Source organism: Centruroides sculpturatus, unplaced genomic scaffold (genome assembly GCF_000671375.1).
Source record: "Centruroides sculpturatus isolate CEXI.00-Female unplaced genomic scaffold, Cexi_2.0 scaffold111, whole genome shotgun sequence".
In the NCBI taxonomy this organism is placed as follows: Eukaryota; Metazoa; Arthropoda; class Arachnida; order Scorpiones; family Buthidae; genus Centruroides; species Centruroides sculpturatus.
The window spans coordinates 967,108-979,182 of record NW_019384655.1 but is presented as its reverse complement, the minus strand read 5'-3'; the positions used below and the strand labels follow the sequence as shown (position 1 = coordinate 979,182).

The 12,075-nt window shown below is 30.0% G+C and overlaps 1 protein-coding gene across 1 annotated transcript in view; it reads right to left on the bottom strand.

The window, feature by feature from the left end:
- Window positions 1–12,075, bottom strand: part of LOC111626436 (putative zinc metalloproteinase YIL108W) — a 59,374-nt gene that overhangs the window by 32,919 nt on the left and 14,380 nt on the right. The window contains 1 exon segment of the mRNA XM_023369804.1: window positions 8,758–8,953. Within this exon segment, the coding sequence (XP_023225572.1) occupies window positions 8,758–8,953 (196 nt within the window).

The following is a 12,075-nucleotide window of genomic DNA, read 5'->3' as shown; positions in this document are numbered from 1 at the left end:
AAAAATTTTTTTTTTTTGAATTTTTGGAATGTTTTTTAGGTCCCGAAATTTTTTCAAAATTTTTTTCCCGCGCAAAAAAATTTTATCGCGATTTTAATGAGCCTATGTGAAGGCTCGATTAAGGCTTAATTGTTTTTTAATGGGAGTTTTTTATCAAAATTATTTCATGGTTTTTAAGTTGTAGCGCACGGATTTTCATTCAGTAAAGTTATTTAAAGTTAGTTTCTGATGTCAAAAACGACCTCCGATGGTTTTTTAATTTTTTTAATTAATATATTTTTATGAATATATAATTAATTAATTAGGGGGGGTCGGAAATCGCAATAAAATTTTGAATTTTTTAAAAATATTTAAAAATTTCTGTGTCGCTTATAATCACCCTACTTTAATACCTTGTCCTCCCGAGACGTCTATGAGAATGTTCCGGGAAATCCGACTCCAGCTGTGTTCAAGGTCACCCAGCTGTGTAAACAATGACTCATCGGTGTTACATTTCACAGACAGGCGAAACAAAGGAAAATAAAATTTGAAGGTTTTTCTTCAAAATTAACGCATTTCTTTCGTGTTTTTTAAGTTTTAAGTATTTTTAATGTATTTTAATATTAATCAAGTGTCAATTAAATTAATGAACGGGCGTTAAGGGGTTAAACTCCTGTCAACTATACAGAAAACTATCATAAAAATATACCAGTAAATTCTTATCGGTTGGGTTAAGTTATAAATCTACTCGTGATTAGCGTAATCGGGCGAGGGCGGACAAATATCTAGCAGGCAGGCGGCTAACAGCCCAGAACCGGTCCTGGATAGAATTGGATGCGGTATACGTGTAGCAGCCACCCAAGGTCCTAAGCTTCCACCGGCTAAACCAGGTGAAGTTGGTGCTCTGTAAAGCGCATGCGCGAATCTGGCTTTTTGGATGCTGATAATACAAAGTTTCCACTTCGCTACTCCGCCACTAATATTCGAATATACAATAGCGATCTTATCTTTTTTTTCACGTGTAGTATAGAAATTTGTAATAAGATACATAATGTGGTTATAATAAAATATTGTGCGATTATTTTCATATAATTAAAATTAATGTGTATTTATTTTTTAGAAAATACATGGGAAGCGACGCATCCATCACTTCTAATGACGGCACGCCACTGCTGAAAATTAAAGTTTAGATAATGTTTATGTTAGTTTTCATTTAAAACATCACAACCTTCACGACCAAGTATTATTTATATATAGTTAAATGAATTATGAAAGAAAACACTGCTCGATATTTTAGCTCATTTAGTATGATGCAACTCTTGTAATAAAAAGAAATATGATAAGACGCCCTCTGTCGCGCAACAAAAGAGTTAATTCTGATGATTATTATTTTTACATTAAATAATTCTTAATTTTTCACTCTGTTGATATTAATTCAGAAAAAAATTGTATACAATCTTTAACAAGTGACAAGAAATTTACATTTTATTGTATTTTTGCTTATGAATCATTCTCGGAGATATTTTGGATAAGACAGGCCTAATTTGAACAATTGAATTGACTTTCATTTAAGAAATTAAACAGTTTTTTAATAAAATATTTATAATTATATCATCGTTACTAATGCAGCATCAGAAATTTGTTTATAAGAATTGCATACAATTACGTTAGTAGTAATAAAAACAATTGATATAATATTAAACACTGTATTATGAAATAAAATTTACTAAAAACATTAATTAAAAGCATTAAAAAAAGTATATTTTCAACGTAACTTAAAATAACAGTAAAATTAAGAAATTATATCAAATGATCAAATAAACTGTGAATGAATTTGGCAATGGTGAAAGTGACTTGATGTCATGAGTCAATGTGCAACAAAACTCTTCATACTACCATTCCTTTCATTTTGATCACTCTGTATTATATAAATATGTTTTCTTAAGAAACAAACAATAAATTTATGGTAATTGCTACAGCATATTTAATGTTTGTATAAAGTAAATGACAGATTTAAATACAGTAATGTAATTATGCAGTGGTACTCAAAACGATAATCTATGAAAGCTTATGTAAATCGTGGTATAGGTAAGGAAATGCAACAAAATATAATGTGGAGGTTTATTGTTATATCTATATATATATATAAATGGACGTGTGTCCCTATATTTCACTTTTTAGCCAAAACTACACATCGCACATGAATGGTGTTTGTATGTGGTAGTAGCCCCAAGTCTCCATTCGTGCACTATGGTGGTCGCGTCTCGATAGCTATAAGGGTGCGGGAGATATGGGGTTGAAAGTGGTTGACTTCGAAGATGTGTAACAATGGAAGTGTTAACAGTGGAAGTGTTAATATAAAGCGGCATGCAAGACTTACAGGCGGTTTTTTGCGTTTTTGCAGGTCCTTGCAGCTAGATTCTAGATTACTTAGAAAAACAATCTTTTATATATAAAAAAAAAACTATATTACATACAAATAAAAACCCAGCAAAGCGGGTTCTTGCAGCTAGTGATTCATAAAATTCATATGGAATAATTACAATCATGTAAGGTGCTGGAGTAAAGAAGAGCAATATTTGTTAGGGATGTGGAATGTTAAATGGTATATGATAAACTCTGATGGCTAAACAACTCAAATACTTCTCATACCATTTATCACTCTGTGGTCTTATATAGGGTGATTCGCTCAGAACTGAATACTTACTTTGTCAATACCTCATGATTGCACAATCATATTTGAACAAGAATATAAAACACAACTTGGTTAACTGCTTCATCATGAAATAAAGAATCGTTCTGTTTGTGTTTCATGTTCTTTTCATTTTATATGGAGATATTCCACTTAGTAAGTGTTCATAAGTGAATCACCCTGCAGAGGAGTGTTTTTGTAGTGTATGTTAATACACTGCTCTACAAAAACTATTCTGAGTTTCTGGAGGGTAATGACAAAGAGCTGGCCTGCTCCAATTTTTCTTCTTAAAGAATTTCATATATACTCAATGGAACTAGGGAACAAACTGGCTAAGTCATTTGATGACATTTTGATCTCTCAGAAATTGTAAATCAGACACACAAATTGCATTTCAGCATCATCATTTATTAATATGAAATCATGATTAATTACTCTTAGTGTAAAAAAATTATAACAATATTTTAAGCTATAAAGGCAAACATATACAGGGTGTCCTATAAATCTGGAACCCTGGGCATTATGTTGATCTTTGTTTATTTTTTATCAACTATGCAAAACAGCAAGTAAAGAGGAATTAATTCTGGGGCTTGATGTTTGGTGTGAAGTTGCCAAAGAATAACAATCTGCATTCAGACCACCATATGTAATTGAAGTCTGATAAACTCTTTGGCAACTTCATACTGCCTCCACCATCAAAATAACTCAAATTCATTCCTCTTTATTCAGCACCCTGCTTCACCTGTAAAAGAATAAACAAAGATTGACGTAACTCCTATCGTTCCAGACTTTTGTAACACCCTATAGATTCAAGCGAAAGTTCTTGAAGCAAATCTAATTTCCTAATGCCGAATTAATAAGTTATAATGCAAGAAAATGTAGTGATAACTATGTAAAAGTGATGTATCAAAAGATTATACAAATGTTTTATTTTCTTTTAAATTTTAGCTGACACAATATTCCTAATATGAAACTGATAAAATACAGTAATGTAATTATGCAGTGGTACTCAAAACGATAATCTATGAAAGCTTATGTAAATCGTGGTATAGGTAAGGAAATGCAACAAAATATAATGTGGAGGTTTATTGTTATATCTATATATATATATAAATGGACGTGTGTCCCTATATTTCACTTTTTAGCCAAAACTACACATCGCACATGAATGGTGTTTGTATGTGGTAGTAGCCCCAAGTCTCNAAAAAAAACGATAATTTTCAGCCTAAAGATGATCTTGCCTGCATGAAATTAAGAGTTTTAATTAATATAAATAACAAACTATGGATAATCCTAAATCCAACCAAAAACATAAAATACAGATAATTTAATTATAGTTTAGTACTAAAAAGATAGTTTAATATGTAGTTAAAATTATAATCACAGTTATACTTTTAACCATAAATTTTGGTCACTAAATCTAATAATTTTATTGTCAAACTTTCCCAGAATAACTATTATTTTTTCATATAAAAAAAGATGTGTTTTAGAAATTATTTCATTTGAATTTTAGCATTATTTTAAAATAGATATTTATTTGTGTGTTTTATTAAACTCACTATTCCAAACTAATCAGTATATGAAACAGTTTGCATCCAGGGACACCCATACATTGGGGTACTTGGCCTTTTCTTAATCCCCAAGGGAGCTCTAAGATTTCATTTTATTTTTAAATTAGTTACTCATTTTTATCACAGAAGACTTTTTACAGTACCGAAATACCACTGTATTTAATTAACACAATTTTGAAATATACAGTAGCATTGAGGGATTAACTAACTACATTAATCAAGGGATAACTATATATATATAAAATTTAATGTATACATTATAATGTATTTTACATAATGTATATACAATGTTCATGTTTATAGCCCCCCTTTTGTAGTCTGTGGGTGCTACTGTTTGCATCAATGAAAATTTCAGATTAATGAGGAATGAAATAAAAAAAAGGACTAAAGGCATATATATTTAAAAAAGTTTGTGTATTTGGTGCATATATGTATGTTAAAATGTGTAGTACATGCAAAGAGAGACCAATAAATAAGATAGAGAGGAACTAACAGCCTAAATCTTGAATCTGCAAGTGGGTATCATTCTCTTGAACAATAATGCGAGATTGCACACTGCTCAATGCATCCACTCCCACATCAATGATTATGCACTGAGAGATTTTGGAACACCTTCCTTATACACCAGACCTAGCATCCAGCAACTTCCATCTCTTTGGGCCTATGAAAAAAACAGCTCTGTGGACAATGATTTCAATTGTGGAAAGTGTGCAACAGACCATCATTGTCTACATCAGTGTTTCTCAATGGGGGCGATATCACCCCCATGTGGGCGTTTTTCCATGTTGAGGGGGCAATTTGTAACTATTTATATTTTGGGGGCAAAAAACAATTTTCTGGACGATATAGTAAAACGTTATATTAAGATTAATTAATTAGTTATTTTATTCTTTATATCGTATAATAATTAAACAAATAACTTTATACTAGTCACTAGTCTATTCAATGCAGTACAAATTTAATGTTAACCCTGGCCCTCGGTATCAGAATTTTGAAGTGAAGGGGGTGATACTACGTAATGGTTTTATTGAAGGGGGCGATACTACGTAATGGTTTTATTGAAGGGGGCGATGATTCGTTAGAAGTTGAGAAACACTGGTCTAGATCAAGGTTTTTGACTCAAAACGCTTTTCTGACAGAATGGATTCATTGATTACCCAGCTTGAGTAAATTTAGTGATTATGTGGAAACAATGTATGTGGTAGTGTGCAAATTTTCTTTAATGATAATATAAAATTTTAGATTGTAGGAAGAGGGGAAGTAAATTTCCAAAGGATTTTGACTACAAAGGATAAATTATGCTTTTCTGTTTTAGTGCAGTGAAATTTTTTCTTATCTATTAATGCATTTGTGTTTCTTCTTTTTTTTTTTTTCTTGCTGATTTTGATAAGCTTTTTGTTCCTCTGTTGTTTGTTTATTTTGTATTTTTGTGGCACTGGTCAAATGACCACAGTGTCTTTTGAGATTAAAGACTAAGATTATTAACTGGACAAAAATAAAAAATATTTTACATTTATAAATTGACTTACTTGTATTGAATATTTCTGTTTAAATACATATAATTAAGTAAATTCATGTTTGATATTTATTTCTTTTTGTTTCACAAGACAGTTTCAAATAAATCAATCTTAACAGATAAGCAAAATTATATTAAAAATATTAACTATTGAAACACACATGAAAAATTAATGTAAGTGTTTTTTTAACAAAATCAACTGCATGAATATTGTAAGAACATTAAAAAATTATCTTTTATATACATGATCCAACTTCATACTTAGGTGAAAAAGTAAGAATCAAGCTAACAGTTAAAATTTAAATTGTTTTATGTAGAAATGCATTTTGAATCTATAAATTTATTTAAATTACTAGCTGCAAGGACCCGCTTCGCTGGGTTTTTATTTGTATGTAATATAGTTTTTTTTATATATAAAAGACTGTTTTTCTAAGTAATCTAGAATCTAGCTGCAAGGACCCGCTTCGCTGGGCAAAAAGTAACGATAGTGAAGATTAAGATAATTATATTATAGCCAACCTTACCCGTTTTCACAGAATGCAAGAATTAGGTCCCCCGTTTCCAGATTAATTAGAGAATTTTTACGAGTCTAAAAATATGTTCGATTTCCCGCAAAAACGCAAAAAACCACCTGTAAATCTTGCATGCCGCTTTATGTTATCACTTCCTTTGTTACTCAACACTTCCATTGTTAATACTTCCACTGTTACACATCTTCGAAGTCAACCACTTTCAACCCCATATCTCCCACACCCTTATAGCAAAGAATGCAAAAATTAGGTCCCCCGTTTCCAGACTAATTAAAGAATTTTTATGTCCAGTCAAATGACCTATTTTCAATTTGATCAATTTTCTGGAACATTTACAATCGTTCTATAATCGAACCAATTCAAATACAAATTCGAATTTAAACAGTTCGAACATTTTTAAAATCGAAATAGAAAATCTTCGAAGTCAACCACTTTAAGCCCCCATATCTCCTGCACCCTTATAGCTATCGAGACGCAACCACCATAGTGCACGAATGGAGACTTGGGGCTACTACCACATACAAACACCATTCATGTGCAATATGTAGTTTTGGCTGGAAAGTGAAATATAGGGACACATACGTCCATTTATATATATATATATTCATTCAACTCCAATAATGCTATAATAAAACACACCAATAAAAACTATTTTAAGTTTCCATTATTGCAATTTTGGTGATGTAAAAAATGAATAGTAATATTGTATCATCCATATTTTATCATACCATCCATATCCATTTCATATCCTTTTAACCATAATAAGCACTTTTTCTATACTCCTTTATTTAATAGTGTAATATTTAAATTAAATTAGATTATTAGATTAATTATTAATTTTATGGATTTACATAACAAAAAAACATGTTGATACTAATAAGCAACACCTAGATTTATGTTATGAAAATACTAAAATATGTAGGGAAAAAATCACTATATATATAGTGATTTTTGTAATTTGCAGAGTTTCATGTATTCAACGTGGGTTGCCATATATCCTATATTTTGCTTCTCCTTCTGATGTTCGATGGCATGTAATATTTCATCTAAAAACTACAAAAACAGTTTATTCTTTTCCTAATTTTTAGAAAGTTTTCATGGGAAAACACTTAATTTTAAGGAAATAGTAGTAATCAAGTTTTCACATTTTCCATTACCTTGTACTCAGATGTGAAAAAGATCATAACCCTAATCTGGAATAAAGAATTAAAATAGAGAAGGCTATCCAGACACCACAATCCATTTATATTCTTATGCTACTTGATCATTCACAAATATTTCCTTCTAATTTTAAATAATTCTGTGATTGAATGGGCATTTAATTAGTTGTCAAAAACAAAAAAAATACTGGAATTATGAAATTTATCAGCACAAAGCTCCATTCCTGTTTTTGTAATTTGGACAAAAAAATTAAAATTTTTGAAATAATGATGAAATATATATACAGTCAATCCTCTATAACACTGTTGATAATTCCATTTTATATGAATTCAATGTTGTACGAGTCACTTAGATTTTACAAATACATGAGCTATTCACAGCCTGGCACATGTATTTGTAAAATCTAAGTGACTCGTACAACATGGAATTCATATAAAATGGAATTATCAACAGTGTTATAGGGGTGTTGACTGTACGGTATATATATTATATTATTTAGATACCATGAATTGCAATTCTCATAACTTATTAATTTGGCTTGAATATAAAAGATGCAATCAAAAATTTCTATATAATTTTCCATTCAGATTTTATTAAATTTTCATTTTACTATACAGGATGATTCTAAATATTTGTGTCAAAAATTTCAAAGGTTAATTTTTTGAATAATTTCAACCATAACAGTGCATTTGAGTATATGTTCAGAATGGCATACTTTTAAAGTTACAGGATGTTTAATATGTTGCCTCATTAAAAATATTGATGACTAACAGAATTGAATTGTCCTGTAAAATAATTTGACACATCCCTGGTATTTTTGAATGTGCACACCAATCAATACGGCAAAGGATAGAATTTTGGTGGTGTCATTTTCAATAGTTACTAAAACTATCTTGTTTTGAACATATGTTCATATGCACTTTTACAGTTGAAATTATTTGAAGAATCAGTTCCTGAAATTTTTCACGTATGTTTAGAAACATACTGTATAGTATATGATTTTGCATGTTAAATTTTAACAATTTAACCAAAAATAAATTAGGTAACAGTTTTTTATTTAATTATTTAAAGTGATTATATCATAAAAGATTATTTAAAATTATTCTTAAATTTTTAAAAAAGCATTCATGGTTTCATGATAATTATGTATTTATATGCAATGAAATAAAATACAAGCTTTTTTCTCTCCTTTTACCTAAGCTTAAGAATTAAACTTATCTTAATATTAAATTCATTTCTTTTACAATTGAAAACAATGCCATTATTACAAACAATCATCAAATTGCACTTCAGTTTTCAAAATATTACCATAATTATCTTCAACTAGAATACTACATTCTGTACATTCATTGGAGAATATATTAATTAAATCAGAATGCTCCAATTGGATTTCTTTAGGTCCTTCTTTTTCTAAAAATTCCCAATGATCACGGGCTAGTCCATCCATAGTTCGGAATTCAATAATACGTATCCCATAACAAGATATTATTTTAGAGCTGCATGAAATATATGTATAAGTTTAATCATTAATTTTTACAGCAAATATTTATTCATTTTCCTTTATTAGAGAATAATTACTTATTGATAATATTAAATAAAACTGGCACCATAATACTCAGACTACATACAAAACTCTTGCCATTTGTCCTATTAGAAGTCATTATAAGTTTATTTTATTTTATATTTATTTTAATTTGAAAGTTAAATTCTATTTTATTGGTAATCCATATTTTGCTTTTAAATCTTGTTCAATCTACTGTATTTGTAACTGCTGTTCTTTATTTGAATTTAGATGTAAGCTGATGATGTTCTGTAGTGAGAACAAAATCATTTGAATCCATGAATTGAGCATTTTTGTATATAGTCTGAGTCTAACTACTTGTTATTTTATTACTTTATTATTACTTGTAAAAATAAATTATAACTATTAAGCTATGTTAAATCATCAAAAAGAATATTAACAGAAATAAAAATTACAGTAATAAGCATAATATTATAAATATATTGATATGAAGGGAAAAAAATAATTAGAGAGGTTGCAGCCAACGTTTTCATTGCGAAAATGTGTACGTTGGACGTTCAGTGCCGCCTTCCTGTAAGCCTAGGAGTTTGACAATGGTGTTTGGAATGTCGAGCATGATTCCACTGACTATCCAAACACCATTGTCAAACTTATAGGTGTACAGGAAAGTGGCGCTGAACGTCCGACGTACACATTTTCGCGATGAAAACATCAGCCGCAACCTCTCTATTATACGTGAGGAGAATGTTTAATTGAGTTGCAATTTGAAAAAATTGTAGAACTATAAATTTCCAGTCATCTGTCCATCCTTTGTTAATCTCAAGAATGGCGTTAGATACATGAAAGTCAAGACCAGATATAGAAAGCTTAGGGGCAGGAGGCTCCAATTAACTACAGTAGACCCCCCCTATAATGCTTAGATACGTTCCACGCTAACCGAAAATTACGTTGTAGGAACGATTAAATACATGAGCCAATCGCAGCCTGATAGGTGGGAACTTTACGGACTAAGGCTGTTCGAAAGGTTTTCTTCTATAAAATTAACCGATTCTAGACTAATTCGACTCAACATTTCCAAAACACGTATAATTTTTTGGGAGTAATCCGTATAAACTATGCTATAAACAAAAAATTATAGGATTACTTACCGAGTGTGTACCGTTCGACTACGCCCGTTGTTCAAAGCTTGTCTTCGTCGCGGAACAGCACACGAAACGGCGGCCGCGATATCTGATAAATAATTTATCGCAGAAAGATAACTTGACCTTTGGAGACATCATTAATATAAATAATTTTTATGGCCGTTGAATAAGAAGTGTTTCTTTCACAAGAAATGTATAAAATTAGTGCTGTATTAGACTTACGGTACCTAATTTACATACTGTGCAGACGATAATAAACTCAACTTACTAGCCTAAAATCTCCGTAGCGTGTTGCCAGGCGGCAGAAAGCATATATATAATTATAATAAAGTTACAATAAATTAAGTTAATATATAATTATATATACAGTACCTAATTTATATATAATTAATATATAATTATATGTACAGTACCTAATTTATATATAATTTATATATAATACTAAACAGACGATAGCAAACTCAATTTAGCCGCTCCGTAGCGTGGCGCAGGGTCGGAGGTAAGTAGTTCGGCTGCTCATCCACTATTGGTCCAGACTCTATCAATCTTCTCGCGAAACGACGTTATAGGAGGTACGTTATACGAAAGTTTCTACAATTTTTTCACTACGTTATGGGAATTGTCGTTATAGGAACGTACGTTATAGGGGGGTCGACTGTATATATGAACTTCCACTTTGGACCAGAAGCCACGTTATTTCAATTCAAAAATTTTCCCCTAAAAAGAGTTAGATAGATGACCATCAGAACTCCATTACTAATGAAAAAGTATGGTGTACAGGGGCAAGACACTACAGTACTAATTTGAGGTGGAGAGCATATATTTTAAATTAAATAAATTAAAAATATGATTAAAAATTGCAGCCTGGCATTGTGACGATATCACAATAAATAATTGCTCGTATTTAAGTTAAAACTAATTTTTACTAGTTAATTAAACTAATATTTTAATGTAGTGGAAGAGTGTAGTGATATACAGTATATTTAAGATGTGTTTGTATGTGTATTTTCTCATTTCATTTCAATGTGAAATTATTCAAAACAGAAAAGATTTAAAGCTGTTGAATGTTTCTTAAATCTCCTCTTAGTATTTGTTTTGTCTTTGAGAAATTTAACATATGTGCAATAATCCTTATATGAAATTGTGTATTAACCACATAATTCAAGTTCATATTTTTCTGTTATATATTATAACAGAAATAATGACATACAGGACCATCAAGAGCTTGTATGGGCTGGAGGTAATGTGAGCTCCTTTTGCCATTTTTTTTTTTTTTTTTTGAATAAATGAAACATATAGAATGTTTCTTTATTAATAAAAAGCAATCATAAAGCTTTTGTTTTTTGTTAGTGAAAATAACATTAATTTATAGGAGTAGAAACCACTATAGGCCTCTAAGTTTCCTCTAGGCCTGGGAAAAAAAATCACAAGCTTCCCCTTTCTCAATGGCCCTAAATGTATATGAATGAATATGAATACAAACACATCAAATTTTATAATTAAGAACTGAAAGTATAAATGTCTTTTGGTGTTAATATACTTAAATTAAAGAGTATCAAACACCAAATGATCTTATTTACATTAAAAATTGAAAATACCAAAACTATCAAATTCACTAAATTTGGAGAAACAAAACACCTTTTTTTTGCCAAAAAATAAATATAATTGTAAAAAACAAATGTTTTCAGCCCAATCAATAGGCCATCTTCAGGTCGTAAACGAAAATAGAACGTAAACGTTCCATGAATAGAACATAAAAATTTTAAATCAAAAATTTTTTTACAAGAGAAAAATAACAGAATAATATATAAAAATTAAAATAAAACAAATAATAAAACAAAAATAACATAAATCTTCAATGTACTAATTCTGGTCCAAGTTTCTAGTAAATTTCTTAACCAAGTACTTCCATGCCGAAGGCAGGCTCTCGGCATCCCTCGCATTTAAACAGCCTTCTCCTAT